The sequence below is a fragment of the Aquarana catesbeiana genome, linkage group LG03 (assembly GCF_042186555.1).
Source record: "Aquarana catesbeiana isolate 2022-GZ linkage group LG03, ASM4218655v1, whole genome shotgun sequence".
NCBI classification, from domain to species: domain Eukaryota; kingdom Metazoa; phylum Chordata; class Amphibia; order Anura; family Ranidae; genus Aquarana; species Aquarana catesbeiana.
The window spans coordinates 260,211,717-260,229,003 of NC_133326.1; the positions used below are offsets into that span (position 1 = coordinate 260,211,717).

General features: G+C 44.9%; 1 protein-coding gene across 1 annotated transcript in view; it reads left to right on the forward strand.

Annotated features, from left to right (window-relative positions):
* The first annotated feature begins 506 nt into the window (after positions 1-506).
* NAP1L1 (nucleosome assembly protein 1 like 1) overlaps positions 507-17,287 on the forward strand; it is a 45,255-nt gene continuing 28,474 nt past the window's right edge. Inside the window, exons 1-6 of the mRNA XM_073620017.1 lie at positions 507-674; positions 11,561-11,592; positions 12,971-13,059; positions 13,246-13,348; positions 14,241-14,382; positions 14,465-14,545. Coding sequence (XP_073476118.1) covers positions 11,576-11,592; positions 12,971-13,059; positions 13,246-13,348; positions 14,241-14,382; positions 14,465-14,545 — 432 coding nt within the window. The 5' untranslated portion in view covers positions 507-674; positions 11,561-11,575. The remainder of the gene's footprint in view (positions 675-11,560; positions 11,593-12,970; positions 13,060-13,245; positions 13,349-14,240; positions 14,383-14,464; positions 14,546-17,287) is intronic.

Below are 17,287 nucleotides of genomic sequence, written 5' to 3' on the forward strand. Positions count from 1 at the left end.
GCTGCATCCATCTAAAAAAAATGAGGATTCCCACACTCCTCTTTTAACGTGACTTATCACCTCCCAGCCGTCTGTCATTAGCATCCCAAACTACCATGGATTGCTTTTCAATGGAGTGGCAATGACAGCCGCAAGTGTAAAAGAGCCCCAAGGAAATATTATTTTTATTTTTTTTTAGCAATGCAGGTGGACTTTGCCTTGAAATAGTGCTTCACCCAACTAAAATGTCTCAAAGGAGAACTCTGGAGACCCAAGTAGCCATCACCTGGCATGTTCTACAGAAGTACAATAAGAAGAGTCTCTGAGGTGTAAGTCCCAGCTCTGGGGGCCTAGCACATGACACAAGGCAGACCTCTGAGCACTGCTCTGTCATGACTGGAGCTTGGATCTCTTCCCTGACCGCTGCCCATCACTTGCTGCTGGCAATGAGCCTTCACTGACAGATCACACAGCAACCTGGCCACGCCCTCCAGAAAGGCGCGCGAACCCGGACGGCCGGCGCGCGTTGCCAGGGAGACAAGGGAGGTGTACGTGCTGACGCTGTTCTATATGAGCGCGAGCGGCGGGACTAAGGCTCCTCTTATTATTTTACCGCCATCCTAGAGGGGCGCTCCCTCCTCCTGTCTCCAGGCACTGCGCGGCGACAGCAGCGGACCTCTGGCTCTGTCACCCCGGTAAGAGCTCACAGCACATCTCGGGAGCAGGCCGGATACCGGCCGACATTCTGTTTTGGGACCGGGCGAGCCGACACATATGTGTGTGAGGAGACTGGGAGCGGCACCCATTGGAAAGGGAGGGCGGGGGGAACTCCTGTCACCCGGAACACATAACGGAGCATCCTTTCGGCTCCGGCCGACTCTTCTGGCTGTACCTCGCTCCCCGCCGGACGTGTGACGGCTCCGGTCACAGTGGATGACAGTCATAGGCCTCGGCTGGGAGGGAGGTGGCAGGGCCGGAGCGCGCCCTAGAAGTGTGTAGTGATGGCGGGAGGAGAGGCGCTGTCCCCCGGCGGCCTTCTCTCTGCTGTGCACGAGGCGGCCGGGCAGTGCTGCACGTGTTGTATTGATCAGCCTGGAGCGGATGCAGTGCGGCCTCCTCTTATATATACCGGGATAACGGAGCGCCCGACACGTGCACGGTGCGGCCCGCACTCACAATGCCAGGATGTGGAGAGTCAGATGGGCCATGGCTGGGGAAGGGCAGGACATCGGGGCGCAGCAGTAATCCGCTGTTTACTCTTATTGAGGAAGGGCAGCACGGGGGGGGGGGGGGGCGCAGCAGTGATCCGCTGCTTATTCTACACAATTGAGGATGGGGTGCTCAGCAGTGATCTGCTGCTTACCCTGCACACCATCATAGAGGAAGGGCAGCACATGGGGGTGCAGCAGTGATCCGCTGCATACTCTACGCACTAGAGGGACAGTGCATGGGGGGGGGGTGCAGCAGTGATCCGCTGCTTACGCTACACACCATCATAGAGGAAGGGTAGCACATGGGGGTGCAGCAGTGATCCGCTGCGTACTCTACGCACTAGAGGAAGGGCAGCGCATGAGGGGGGTGCAGCAGTGATCCGCTGCTTACTCTGCACACCATCATAAAGGGCAGCACATGGGGGGGGGGGTGCAGCAGTGATCCGCTGCTTACTCTACGCAATATTGGAAGGGCATCGCATGGATGGGGGGGGGAAGCAATGATACGCTGCTTACTCTACACACCATCATAGAAGGGCAGCACATGGGGATGCAGCAAAGATCCGCTGCTTACTCTACGCAATAGTGGAAGGGCAGCGCATGGATTGGGGGGACGCAGCAGTGATCCGCTGCTTACTCTACACACCGTCAGAGGAAGGGCAGAACATGGGGGTGCAGCTGTGATCCGCTGCTTACTCTACACAGTAGAGGAAGGGCAGCAGTGATCTGCTTACTCTACACACCATCATAGAGGAAGGGCAGTACATGGAGGCACAGCAGTGATCCACTGACTATTCTACACACCACCATAGAGGAAAGGTAGCACACATGGCGAGTCAGAACCGGCTCCTACAAATGTGCCTTGGCTGAGGATGGCCAGCACGTGGGGTGGGTGCAAGCAGTGATCCTCTGTTTGCTTTACACACCATCATAGCGGAAGGGCAGTACATGGGGTGGCAGGTGACCACAGCTTACTCTACACACCATAAAGGGCAGCACATGAGTCAGGGCTGGCTCCTACAGATGTGCTATGGCTGAGGAAGGGCAGCACATGGGGGTGCAGCAGTGATCTGCTGCTTACTCTGCACACCAGCATAGAGGAAGGGTAGCACATGTGCAGTAAGGGCCGGCTCTCCTATAGGTGTGCTGTGGCTGAGGAAGGGCAGCACGTGGGGGCGCAGCAGTGATCCACTGCTGACTCTGCACACCACCATAAAGGAAGGCCTGCACATGTGCAGTAAGGGCTGGCTCTTACAGATGTGCCATGGCTGAGGAAAGGCAGAACGTGGGGGCGCAGCAGGGATCCTCTGCTTACTCTACCACCACCCTAGTCATCACTGACACGGGGGGGGGGGGGGGATTTTCTTTTCTAATTTTTTCTTTCTAAAATCAAATCCTCATTCACAGGAGAGTTCTGAATTCGCAACATGCAGAATCCTATGCTTTTTGTTGCTCTGTGTTCACACTGGTATGATCAGTTGTTTACTCAAGTGTGAGTTAATTTTTATGCATATTTAAAGTGGAACTAAACCTTCCTGACATCTTGGCTTATGTTTAATCTGCAACTGCCATGATGCTGCACATGTGATCAGTTAAGACTCCAGCTATTTGGTTTGGCTAAAATCCTAAGTAAATGTGACAATATTCTCAGCATGCTGATAATGTAACTTTTTTTGGCACCGTTAAATTGATGGGTTTAGTTCTGCTTTAAAATGGAACTAAACCCTTCTATTTTTTTCAGTCAAGGAAACTGCCCTGTTCGTCTCTGATCAACTGCCATGGTGCTGCACATGTGATCAGTTAAGACTCCAGCTATTTGGTTTGGCTAAAATCCTAAGTAAATGTGACAATATTCTCAGCATGCTGATAATGTAACTTTTTTTGGCACCGTTAAATTGATGGGTTTAGTTCTGCTTTAAAATGGAACTAAACCCTTCTATTTTTTTCAGTCAAGGAAACTGCCCTGTTCGTCTCTGATCAACTGCCATGGTGCTGCACACATGATCAGCCATTTAATGGTTTGACAGTTTGGCTGAAAGCGCCAGCAAATGACAGTTGGCATTCTATACATGCAGGGAATTTATTTTTTGAAACTTAAGTTGACGGGTTTAGTTCCGCTTTAAGCATTTCTGCACCTGTAAGCACCAGCTTGCAAAATTGTTCTTCAAAACTGCTCGCCCAGCCTGGGAAATTAAAGGCTGAGATTTGAAACATGTGCTAATACACTTTTGTGTAAGGACAGACAGCTGGTGTACAGTAAAATTGCAGAAGTTTAAAGTAATTGTAAAGCTTCATTTAAAAAAAAAATAAACATGTTACCTGTTTGGCCCAGCTGTGTTGCCGAGGGGCCTTGCATCGCCTTTTCTGGGGTCCCTCACCAGTGCTCTGGGCACCTTCACTTGGTGTGCCACCATAGAAGGCTGCTCCCTATGGTGGCACACCTGTGGGCTTGATCCTAAGCCAGCGTGCGGCTGTTTGACAAACAGCGTAACTCTGCCCGCTCTGTTTACTGTAAGCAGAGGGATTGGAGAGAGTTGCTGCAAATGGACACAGTGCTGGATCGAGGTAGGACTTGGGTAAGTGTAAAGGGGGGGGGGGTGCAAATACAGGGACATTTTTTACCTTAATTTAAGGATGGCATTAAAGTGATACTAAAGTCGTCTGTTTTTTTTTTTTTTTTTCTTTAAAAGTAACAAACATGTTATACTTGCCACCTCTGTGCAATGGTTTTGCGCTGAGCAGCCCAGATCCTCCTCCTCTTGGATCCCTCTTCAGTGCTCCTGGCCCTTGCCTGCACAGCAAGCAGCTTGCTGTGGGGGGAGTCGAGTCGTAGCTCTGTGTGCCCATTCAGACACCGAGCCATGGTTCAGCCCTGCCCCCTATTTCTCCTCATTGGCTAGCTCACTGACTGACAACAGGAGCCAAAGGTGCCGCGCTGCTGTCTCTGCCAATGAGTCCCAGGCAGCCGAGATACTCCAACATTGATTGGGGGGGGGGGGGGGGGCTGCTGCACACAAAAGGTGTTTTTCCCCCCTCACCTTCCAGGACAGCTACGAGAGATGATCGGCTCCGCCCTCTACAGGAAACACAAATCAGATAGAATTTAAAAGGCCCCTCCCTTTCCTCTGACCCTCAGTTGTTTTGTTTCCAGCCCCTCCAGGAGCACCGACACGTTTTTTGTTTTCCTATGGTCTGGTAACTGTGTTTGGTGGACCCCCCTTCTCTGGTTTCATCCAGTACTGGTTGTTTCCAAGTCCTGGATGATGGTCTGTACCAGAAGGCTTCCCTATTTCTAAGGGTTACTTGCCTTTGAAAATGCTGGCAACTCCCTTCTTTTCCCCAGCGCTGCTTGTGTGGAACTGTGTCCTCCCAAATGCTTCATTCTGGTGTACCAAGATGGCGTCAGGAGGACTTCCTGTCATGCAGCCGGAACCGGAAGTCACATGATGCACTTCCGGATGCCGAGTTCTCATAAGGAGCATGGTGTGGAGACACTGAGGACATGCTGCAGGGGAATGGCCTGCTAAAAACGCCATTCTAGGCGCAGTTTTTGCGGTACAGCAGCAGTCTTCTCGGCGACCGTTCTCCCCCTTTTTTTTTTTTTTTTTTTTTTTATAGTAGTTATAAGCCCTGGGGAAGGAAATGACGACAAACCTGTAAGACAAAGGGGGCTATTTACTAAAGGTAAATCCACTTTGCACTGCAGGTGTACTTGGAAGTAAAGTCGCTGTAGATCTGAGGGGGACATGCAAGGAAAATAAAAAAAACACATTTTAGCTTGCACATGATTGGATGATGAAATCAGCAGAGCTTCCACTCATTTCAGATCTACCCCTTAGATTTAGACCGACTGCACTTCCAAGTGCACTTGCAGTGCAAAGTGGATTTACCTTTCGCAAATAACTCCCAAAGGCATAATGAGATGGTATGCATTGCATATTAGCTCATTAGGAAATACTTGCCTTAGAACAAAGTCCTCCAGTGGCACCCACACACTGCTGAGACTGACCTCTTCCCCAGTGTTTCTTCCTGGTTCGTGGGCTCTGGCGCTGTGAGTGGCTGGAGCCGCAATGACGCCCCACATGTGCGCAGGAGCTACCGGTCACGGCACAGGGCTGTTAAAGGAACTGCACAGACAGTCATTCAGAGTGCATGTGCTGATGAAGTCATCGTGGGCCTATACAGTAAATATCTCACAGTGAAAGTTTAGGAGATATTTACAGTACTTATAGGTAAGCCTATAATAAGGCTTACCTATAGGTATATTTGACGTGCACAAGTGACACTTCATTCATGTTGGTGTACAGTTGCATGTGATCTGTCCAGTTCATTGCAGTAAAATGCAGCATGGCCGAATATTATAGCAGATTACTGCAGGGCTGCATTTAAGAGTGTAGAGGATACATAGAAAACAATTGCTTTCGGTGTCGTAGCGGTGACTTTTTATTTTTTTTTTTTTACAGTGCAGGGAAAAGTCTGTCACTGCACTAGTTTGAATTGGCCCTAAAGCTTCTAAAATGCTTCAAAATTACTTGGAAGGTGCTCTGCTCACTGCTTCACACTTCAAATCCTGTAGGCAATCTTGACATCCCTGTGTAAAATGGGGTAATTAATACAGGGGGTCTGTGTATACAGCAGTTCAGCATCGAAGGGCCTTTTCATACTATATGCCTTTGGCTGTGCAGACTTGCCCAACAATGACAGATCACACGGGCTTATAGACGTGCATGTTGATGTGGTTCACACCACGGCCACAGTGGTGTTTGCAGAAAAGGATTCTCAGCACAGCTTGTTGCAACACAGTACACCACATTTCAATCTGTTGCAGTAAATAAACATGAATGCTGTCACTTTGTGACATTTTACCTAAAGTTAAGTCACTTATTGACTCATCAGCACTGCTTTCTTCACAGCGCACACGGTGGAATTCCTCCATCCACCATTTGTGTGGTGAACAGTGTATGGTCAACTTTAGTTCACTGGAGCAGAAATGGTACAACCCTGGCGGAGTGGAATTTCTCACTTCCTGGTGTGTCTGCTGGACAGGAAGTGAAGTGAAATCTCGATGGGACAGAAGGCTCTAAAAATACTTTAAACCAGGGCTTGACAAATTTGCTTGGAATCTAGGAGCCAGCTAAAAAAGTTAGGAGCCAGGTTTTTTTAACCACTTCCCGCCCTATAGCGGATTGACGTCCGGGAAGTGGTTGTGTTATCCTGACTGGACGTCATATGACGTCCAGCAGGATAACATGCCGCAGCGCGCCCCCGGGGGCGCGCATCGCGGCGATCGGTGGAGCGGTGTGTCAGTCTGACACACCGCTACACTGATCTTGGTAAAAAGCCTCCGGCGGAGGCTCTTTACCACGTGATCAGCCGTGTCCAATCACGGCTGATCACGCTGTCAATAGGAAGAGCCGTTGATCGGCTCTTCCTCACTCGCGTCTGACAGACACAAGTAGAGGAGAGCCGATCGGCGGCTCTCCTGGCAGGGGGGGTCTGCGCTGATTGTTTATCAGCGCAGCCCCCCCTCAGATCACCCCACTGGACTACCAGGGATGCCACTAGGACCACCAGGGAAGGGGCAACGTGGATGGCCAGGTATGTACCCCATGGCCATCCACATGTGCCCAATCTGTGCCAATCAGTGCCCACAAATGGGCACTGATTGGCACTATTATGTCCATGATATGCCCAGATCTGCCCAGCAATGCTCTATCAGTGCCACCTGTCATTGCCTGTCAGTGCCACCTGTCATTGCCTGTCAGTGCCACCTGTCATTGCCCGTCAGTGCCACCTGTCAGTGCCACCTGTCAGTGCCACCTGTCAGTGCCACCCATACGTACCCGTCAGTGCTGCATACCAGTGCCACCTATCAGTGCCTGTTAGTGCCACCTCATCGGTGCCACCTCATCAGTGCCCATCTGTGCCGCCGTATCAGTGCCCATTATTGAAGGAGAAAGCGTACTTGTTTACAAAAAAATTTAACAAACAAAGAAAAACTTGTTTTTTTTTTATTTGTTGCGCAAAAAATAAAAACCGCAGAGGTGATCAAATACCACCAAAAGAAAACTCTATTTGTGGGAACAAAATGATAAAAAATTTGTTTGGGTACTGTGTAGCATGACCACGCAATTGTCATTCAAATTGCAACAGCGCTGAAAGGTGAAAATTGGGCTGTGCGGGAAGGTGTCTTAAGTGCCTGGTATTGAAGTGGTTAAACAACCGACAAAGCTTTATTTTCAATATATAAAAAAATAACTAATCTTAAATTTACACAGAAAGACCGCCCCGCTAGCGGCCGAATAGCGCCACTAAAACGACGGTAAAGCGGCGCTAAAAATAGCGCCGCTTTACCGACGACGCCCCCTGCGGCTCGTGTGAAAGCGCCTAAGGGTCCGATCAGGTCCGCCTGAAAAACGGACAGGCGAACCTGATCAGACAGCCTGTGGGAAAGGGGCCAAGCAGGGAGATAACAAATAAATTAATTTTAATTAAGAAAAAAAAAATAAAATAAACAGTTTTTACTTTAAAAATATAAATAAATAAAAATAAAAGCTATTACGAAAAAAAAAAAGGCTATCCCCACACTCACTTTCTTCTCTACTTTGGGAAGGAGATGGGCGGGTAGTGAAAACAGGCAGGTATCGCAGCGCTGCCTCAATTAGTATTGCATTAGCATTGCTGGTTGTAATACCAACAGCCACCACAAGATGGTGCCAGATTCCAGAAGGACCGAAGAAGGCCGCAAAGCTGCGGCCTCAATTACCGGCCGGCGCGGCCCGACGCGATCGCACGGGGGGGTCGGAGTCTGCAGGAGACAGGATACCCCCAGCAACCAGTTTAGCCATATGATGCATAACTGACCCACTTTGCTTGGTAGTATTGAACATTCTGCAGTCAGCCATAGGCAAATCTGAATTGCTTAGTTGGAACCCTCAAGTGTTTTCTGCCCAACACTCACAAATGGATCTTAGATGGTAGGCCTAATGTTTTGTCATGGGGCTTGTGGTTACATATCTCTCTAAATGTAGCTCTGACCTAGTTATCTGTAGTTCCTCATTTTTGTTTGAGGTATTCTACAAACTTGTTTCATTGTGGGTGCATGGTATTAGTTTTGAAATAGAATTTAAGGCCATGTACAATAAACATTTGGTAGTATGTGTTTAAAATGGAACTAGGGTTTGAGTGACAGTAGTGCTTTCAGTGTGCAAGTACAGCAAGGCAGACTTGCCTCTTGAGTTTGACCCGTTTCATAACAGCTCCAGGCTGTATTGCTGCTCAGCTGCTATCTTTGCAGAAGCTTTATTGCCACAGTTTGCGACTAGTCTTTCTACTGACTGCAGGTGCAAAGTCTTTTTTTTTTTTTTCTCACTGACCACCAAGTCTAAACGATTGTTTAATAGTCACATTCTTGCCCCCCCTTAACATTTTAAGAACAATCTGGGTTAAATTTTGAAAGTTTGGAGACCTTAAAGTGGTTAAGCCACGTCCTATAAAATGCTTCTATCCCCTCTGTATTATAACAATAATTTCCCCTGTGTCTGTTGTATCAGAAATATGCTCATCTGTATTGATAACACCGCATCTTCCTGTGATTAGTTTCCTTCTCTCTCTCCTGTCCTCTGCCTAGCTGACAGCTCAAGTGGGTGGGACTGAGCACTGCAGCTGTCAGCCAGAGAGGAGAGAGCCAAGGAGTCGCTGATTGCAGGGAGCTGCTGTTTATCAGTACAGATTAGTATATTTGATATAACCGACACAGACTTTTTGTTTTCGTACAGAGGGTATGGGGTTTTTTAATGTTGACTATGAGAGCAGCAGGAGCGGGCGCTGACACAAATGCACACTGAGGGGAGAGAGAGGACAGCGGAGGGCTGTGGATGACGGAGGCATGTACTGACTGCGGTGTCAGAGCTCGGCAGCCCTGATATATTGGAGTCAGTGTAGGGGCGGGGGGGTAGAAACTGGCAGGATCAGACAGGTATTACAGGGGGCCAAATGACACAGCACTGTGCTGTATAACAGGCTTTAAGGGAACAGGATCTGTTTGTTAACCCCCAAAAAAATCTTTAAAGAGGAAGAAAAAGACCCTGCAGGACAAAGGCATAATGAGCTAGTATGCACAGCATACTAGCTCATTATGAATTACTTACCTGAGATCGAAGCAACCCTTGTTCACCTCTGTCACCGCCATGATACCCAGAGTAACTTCCGGGTATCGGTGCTGTGGCTGGACGAAGCAGTGATGACGTCACTCTGGCGCATACGCGCGGGAGCCGTCAGTGACTGCATGATTGCCTTTGCTGTTGTCTATGGTGCGCATGCACCATAGAAATCGGTGCCCGTTTTTAGGAAAATATCTCCTTAACCGTATAGGTTAAGGAGATATTTCTTGCACCTACAGGTAAGCCTTAATCTAGGCTTACCTCAAAGTTAAAGTGGTCTGTAAGGGTTTACAACCACATTAAAAGTGTGCCTTTTACTAAAACTGATCTGAGCTTTTTTTCCTGTGATTATGGCTCGTTGGCCAGCCTTTATGTTGGAATATCAGTGCCTTATCCCAGCATGGCTGTTGCAGGTGTATGGGAGAAGGTGGTTGTAGTTGCCATCAAGTGAGCAGGGTGGGATTTGAGCCACACCTGCATCTGGTATTGTGAACAGTCAACTGAGACAAATGAAAATCTTAAGTTGAGATGTTTTATTCTACATTGGTGTGATCAGGACTTGGATTTATTAGGGCAGTGTTTCTTGATGGTTATTTCACATGTGCAGCCAGGGGGCAGTTGAACCGTGATTGCCTGCCTTAACACTAAATATACAGCCGCTCATGGCTGTGCACATGCTGCAATGCTGTGCTTCACAACTGCAGTAGAACTTGAACAGCATGTCTCTTCTGATGCACTGCGCTGTTGCTGAATGCGAATAATGCAGTTCAACGGGGCTGCTCAGCAACTGCCCCTCAACTGTGTTTAAAGGGTTAAATAAGAGGCAACCTATTTTTCTCACCCCTGAATCGCTTTTCAGAGAAGTGGCAGTTTCTGCTGCACAGGTGAATGAGCCCTTGGGGCAGCAAGGTGGGCTGGGGAATTTGCAAAGCTAAATTAATTTTAAATATGTCCTATGTCGTGCTTGTCTGCACCTCTTTAGAATTTTAACATTCTTATTTGAGTTAATATGAAACCCCAAGGCTTGGTTCCCGATCATCTGATTGCTGTGATTGGCTGTCAGTGATCAGTCACTGTGTAGCCCTGCCCCTGTGTTCTTTTGGAGAAAGATGCATTACATCTTCTTGTTGGAGGAGAAGTGTGCAACTTTAGAGGTTGTAAACCTCCTTTTTTTTTTTTTTTTCTTCTCATTTTTATAGTAAACATGTCATACTTGCCTCCACTGTGCAGTTCATTTTGCAGTGTAGACCCGTTCTGCCTCTTCTGGGGTCCCTCAGCTGTGCTGGTGGCTCTTCCCCCGCATAGTGTCCACGTTGAAGGCTCTCCTACGGTGGACACCCCTGCGGCTGCACTCCTGAGTACTGCATCTGTCCATTCACACAGAATGCAGGACTCAGCCCCGCCGCTGTCATTTGATAGCAGTCGGCCATTGGCTCCTGCTCCTGTCAATCTATCCAGTCAGAACACGAGAGACACCAGCTAGAGCTGGTGTGCTTGTTCCTGGATGGAAGATGACGGCTTTCAGGCAAGTAAAATGGGGGGGGGGGGGGCCTGGGGAGCTGTAGCCCTACAAAAGGTTATTCACCTTAATGCGTAGAATGCATTAAGGTGAAAAACCATGAGGGTTTACAACCCCTTCAACAATAGATCAAGGTTTGCTCTAGTATTGGATCAAAGGTCAGTGTATTCTAGATGGGCTTTAAAACTGCTTTTTTTAAATTCGTAGCGGCATCACAACACATCAGTTTGTGTTGGGAAGGATAAAGAAAGCAAAATGGGCACTATTGTTTCCGTGCCTTACTAAGGGTACAAATATGCACATGATATTATTGCGATCATCCTAAGAATACATTTTTGGCAGTAGGTTTTGGTGATAGAGCTATACATGCACACAGCTCAATTTTAGCTTTTACTATTGTGCCAGGTTTTCCTTTGAAAAAAAAAAAAAAAGGGAGATATTACCATTTACCACCAATTAAAAGCCTAATTTGTCTTGGAAGAAAAAAGGTATAATTCACCTGGATAACAAAGTAGTTGCGGTGATGATGTAAAGTTGTACTAACGTGTCAAAGTTGCAAAACTGCATTCAGTCGTAAGGGTTTTTCCCCCTCCGTTTTGAAGGGGATTGAAAGTGTGAATATTTCAATAAACTTTTTTTTTTTCTGTCATGCTGTATTTAGTATCTCTTGTTTTTTTTTTTTTTTTCAGGTGTTAATCTGAAAAATGGCCAACATAGACAAGTAAGTGTGTTCATTTCTATTGGTCAGGTGTGGATCTTGTCTCCCTTTTTGTGGTGGATCTACCTTTTGTGGTTATGGCTGAAGTGTGATCTCATTGAATATAGAATGTGTAATATTTTACCAGCTAGGATTCAAGTGAGTTCTAGCACTTAAAATGCACACATCTTGTACAAAGTCTGGTTGCATGCTGCCCATCAGTTTAAAAAACCCAAATATAAGCGGACCATTGTAAGCACCCCTGTCAGTGTTAAAATAGTTTGCCTCATCCATGTAGCTGCTTCACATGCAGGAGAGCTTGTTTTTAAAAAAAAAAAAAAACTTGACTGATCACAAAGTGGAAACAAGTGCCTTAAAAAAACTAGTGCAGCCATCACATCCAAGAATTGGTATGCTGCAATAGGTTTGGGTTAATACTGCTTTAAAGCTGGCATTGCGCTAAAATAGCAAGGTCTGCTTATTTAGTTTGGGCTCCCTCCCCTTTGCTAAAAAGCTAAACTAAACTGGAAAAACTATAAAGAAAAAAGCAAACTTACTTGCTCTTCTGCCAGTGGCTCCTAGGTGAGGTGATGGCATCCTTCTGGAAAGAAGGGAGAAGACTATTTTGCACTGTGCTGCATCTGTTTTGCCATTAACCCCCTGCAGTATGGAAGCTGTAGGAAGGGTAATTGGATGGACTCCTAATCTCCCATTCTCCCTAGGGATGTACCCAGACCTAATATTTTGACCTAGCAGTGATGGCAAGTAGGCTAGTTGCTTTTTGGTCCATTCCCAGCATGCAATGCATTTCAGACAGGATGTGCTAGGACTTGTATTTTATAGCATCTCATGATTTACTGGTTACTCTACTGGTTGATTTTGGCTTATTTACTCCTATATTTTCTTGTGCGCACACTGCCATCAGCTGGCCACTAGCTGCCTGTTTACTAACCTAAATGGCTGCTAAAAAGCATTGTAACCAATTGAAACCAGTTTTTCTAAGATATATAGAATTACATTGATTAGCCTACTGAAATCTACATTTTTATTTTGGATGAATAGGAGTTTTTAACATGTCATGCTTTCAGTTTAGTTTTTGTGAGCACTGCCACCAAAATGTTTTAAAGCATTTAATCCCTAATGTAATGGGGACAAGTTTCCCCTACTGGGGAGTCCTAGTTGGCTGTAATGGGGCAAAGGAGAAATATCTGGAATGGGGGCTTAGGTAGCAATATAAACTTGACAGATTGGAACGCTTCCATACATTATCCAAATATCATTTTGGCCGGAGTTAACCATTATTTTGACCATGTTAGATAAGCTTATAGGTATTTTGAAGATGCTCCTGTGTATCTTGCCTGGTAAAGATTGACAAACCTTATTACGTGTTCTCTTTAAACAGCAAAGATCAGGTAGAACTTGATCAGCAGGATATGGAAGATGTAGAAGAAGTTGAAGAAGAAGAAACTGGCGAGGATGCTAATAGTAAAGGTAAATGGATCTTTTTTTTTTTTTTTTTTTTTATCACTAATGTAAGACAATCGCTCCAGTGGTATTTTCTTACTAATTTGATCTTTTTTACACTTGAGCTTGGCTGATTCTTATTTTGGCTTTGTATTTACTCAGCTATGGAAAAAAAATTGTAATTTTGTAAATTTTTATTTGTTCTACTTCCAGCTAGACAATTGACTGCACAAATGATGCAGAATCCGCAGATTCTTGCTGCCCTGCAGGAAAGGCTAGATGACCTTGTGGGTACTCCTACAGGTTATATTGAAAGGTGAGTCCACTTTCTAAAGGAAAGCACAGTAGATCTTCATCAATCGTGCAAACTAATGCCCAGATCAAACTTGATCCTGATCATAGAATAAGGCCTGGTTCACACCTATGCAGGTGGCTATTTGCATAGTCCAGGTGCGTTTTGTGTTTTTCAATGCACTTTTTTTTGATCCATTGACGTCTATGGTACCAGAAAAAAGTCTCTGGCCCTTACAAATAAAGCATATATGTGAATGTGACCCATAAATGGGACTGTATTGTTTCTGCAAAACCTAAAAATGCATAGGTGTAAACTAGGCCTTGCTGTGCAAGTAAAATTTTCAAAGAAAAATTGGGATGCTTGCTATTTTTAGAGATTTAAAAAAAAAAAAACTTGGATTATGTTGTGTAAATGGTATCTCACATTTTAAACTTTCATATAGAAAGGTCTTTCCTTCAAACAGGCACCACAGGGTATCTTATTAAGCTAGAAAATAGGAGGCTTGGCTTGTCTGTCAGACTACAGTTGTCTCAATGGTAGAACGTGTGGCTTATTTGACGAACAAATGACATGCATCTATTGGTGTCTGTTTTTAGGCGTGACTCAAAATAAAATGGCTTGCAGATGCTATAATGCAAAGCAGTATCTGTATAGTAACATTTTTGATGCCAGAATGGAAATTGTGTTCCCTTCTCTTGGGCTGATGCAAAGTAACTGGGTAAGAAATGCCAGCATGTCATTTCTCATCACTCAGTTCAGTCCCATGGCTACGTGTGACAGGATTTGTGTTTAGAAAGCAAAGACAATGTGCATAATGGAGAACAGAACTTGTGTGTAAAATCTGGAATCATAACACAATATACAATAGTTGAAATTTCAATGTGGTGAGGCTAAAAAAAAATTTCTGTTGTAGTTTGCCTAAAGTAGTTAAGCGAAGAGTGAATGCACTAAAAAATCTTCAGGTGAAGTGTGCACAGATTGAAGCAAAGTTCTATGAAGAAGTCCATGCATTGGAGCGGAAATATGCCGATTTATACCAGCCACTCTTTGACAAGGTAACTTGTCATTCATTTCATGTGTATACCTGTACTTATTCTCCACCTTACTTTTTACTAACTTTAAATGTTTAATTTTTAGAGAAGCCAGATCATAAATGCTACATATGAGCCTACAGAGGAGGAATGTGAGTGGAAAATAGATGAAGAGGAGGAAATTTCAGTGAGTACTCTATGTATTTTTGAACACTCTTTTTTTTTTTTTTTTTTTTTTTTTTTTTTTTTTTTTTTTTTTTTTTTTTTTGTTCTGCAGCAAAAGATTTTGCAAAGCGCAGCGGGACCATCAATTAATCGGTGTGAAGAGTCCCTCATGATTTTGTGTGTAGAAAAACTGATGTGAAAGGCACAAGTAAGGTACTTGTAGGAAAGGGAAAAAATAGGTGGGACTTAAAATGAGGCACATGTAATCATGTCTCCATCCCTATATCAGCAAATTGAAGAGGGAAGGTTTGGGGCTTTGAGGCAAGTAAGACAATTTGGGTAAAAGTATAGACTTATTTATTGTCACAAAGTTTAACAGAACATTGCAGTAGGTGCATATAAGGTATCAATAGCAGGAGTCACTGTTGGGCGCCGGGTGACCAAGAGAAGAATGAGGGAATTATTCATGAGTTTCTTGTTCGGCTGATTGGAGTGTTCCGTAGCTGCCTCTGTGTTTTTTGAAATGGAATGTCCTAAACGGCTTTAACCCCTTTCATACTCGGGGTGTCGTTACAAGTGCCAATAAATCTGATATTTGATTCCAACATCAAGAGGATTGAATAAAGGAAAGGAATATACAATCCCAATAACTTGCATGAGGGTAGAATGCAATAACATGCGGTATTGCAGGACAGGAGCTGCTAGGATTATCTGTCATGGGAGCTGAGGTAGTGAAGCCCGCATGTGGCACAGAGTAAGGTATTTTGTCAGGTAAAGGTGGCATACCTATAATGGGTGCCATATTCAAGTGGTTAAATAAGCATAATTTTAAGTGCCTGAATCAGGACATGGGACAGATGGAGGCAATGCAAAAAACATTTGAAGGCTAGGTTTAGTACAAAAGGGGTTTTAAAGTTAAAAGGAAGAAGATTAGATGGACAGGGAGGAGAAATGGGCTGTGGGGGTCAGTCAACTGAAAAGTTTTTTTCCATTTTGTAAGTAGGTCACCCAGTAGGAGAAAGGTAGAACTTTGCTCGTGGTTCCTAGACTTTTTTTTTTTTTTTTTTTTTTTTTTTCTTTCTACATGGTATTGGTCTGCATGGTTGTGAGGGTTTTTTTTTTTTTTTTTTTTCTTAAAATATGACCAAAGACATGGTGCTTGACCTCTGCATAGGGTAATAGAGGGGACTTCCAGATTTACTCTGCTTCTGTACTTGCCAAATATGCTGCAGAAATCTTCCCTCCACTGAGTCTGGCTGCATCCATTTTAACTGTGGGCAGCTGAATCTACTTCCTGGTTTTACACACAGGCACACCTCCAGCTCTGCAGCTCTCATTGGGCCTCTTATGGCTCACCCCCCTCCCTTCCTGGCAAGCTCACGAGAGAGCTGTGCATGATGTCTTAAGCCTAGGTTTTTTAAATACCAGAAACAGGAAGTGGGCTGTATAAGGTATTCATGCTCATTGATTATCAGCGAAGAAAAAAAAAAAAAAAAAACAGTAAAGTTACGCTGAGTAAATGGATACCCAACATGTCATCCTTCAAAATTGTGCCTTCTCGTGGAATGGCAACAAACTTTGGCACTTAAAAATCTCCACAGGCGATGTTTAAAAATTTTTCTACAGGTTACCAGTTTTGAATTGGAGGTCTAGTGTGGTGGTTGTACAACAAATTCAGGATTTGAAGAAAGTGTGTGTGTGTGTGTGTGTGTGTTTTGTGTTTTTTTTTTTTTTTTTTTTTTTAACTCGAACAACCTGATGGGATTTAATCCCTGAATCTATAAGGAAGTGTTAAATTGTAGGTGGTCTTTAAACAAAGTTTCAAAAATCAATAGTGTAATTTTGGGGGGAATAAAGGGTTTCCAAGTATTGACTTTAGGGGAAGAGGTAGTGAAATCAACTCCTGGATTTTTACCCAAGGGAAAGGGCTTTTCACCAGTTGCTCCATAAACCTCTTACCTTGTTTTAGATGGAGCCAGTCTTTTGCTAATTTCCCACTTTTGGATGCAACAAAAGTGGATAAACTACCCCCAGGTGAGGGGAAAGCCATCTGTCAGTTTTCACCAGCTCAAGTTTCTGTGTTGGAAGTTCTCTGCTATTCTAACTTTAGATTAGCTTTTTGAGATGCAGGGTGCAGTTCAAACCTGTTGGAAGGTTCTGATTACCTCTGCTACTTTTTGGTTCTGGCAAGAGGTCTGATTCTGGGTCTTTGGGCTCTCAAGACTGGGTAGATTTTTCTAGTAGAGCTCCAGACTCCTGACGCAGCAAGTTTTTGTTGACAACCTAGAGGGCATCACTGATCCCTCGCCTAGTAACAAGTGGTAAAGGTTGGGAAGTAGGGGTTCAGAAATGTTTTAAGTGAAGTCGACCCTCTCGCTGTCACATATTCCTAAATATGATACATTTTTATTCTACTGCATGCTTCAAATTTTTGATACATCGTGCTGTTTTTAGTCATTCTGTCCTGCCTCCTGTATAGGATGTCCTAAATATGATTTGCTATCAGACTACACATGGAATTGTTATACTTTCAGCCAAATCCTTGTTCACAGCATTTTTTTTTTGTGTGCTATGATGCAAATAAACTAAAGCCTCGTACACACACGGTCTGATTTTTGTCAAAAGGACGTGTGCAGGATTTTGTCTAGCATACTATCCACAAATTGTCGCTTGACAAACACTAACGTAGTGATGTACTACAACCCCTGGCAAAAATTATGGAATCGCCAGTCCCTGAGGATGTTCCTTCAGTTTATTGTTGTAG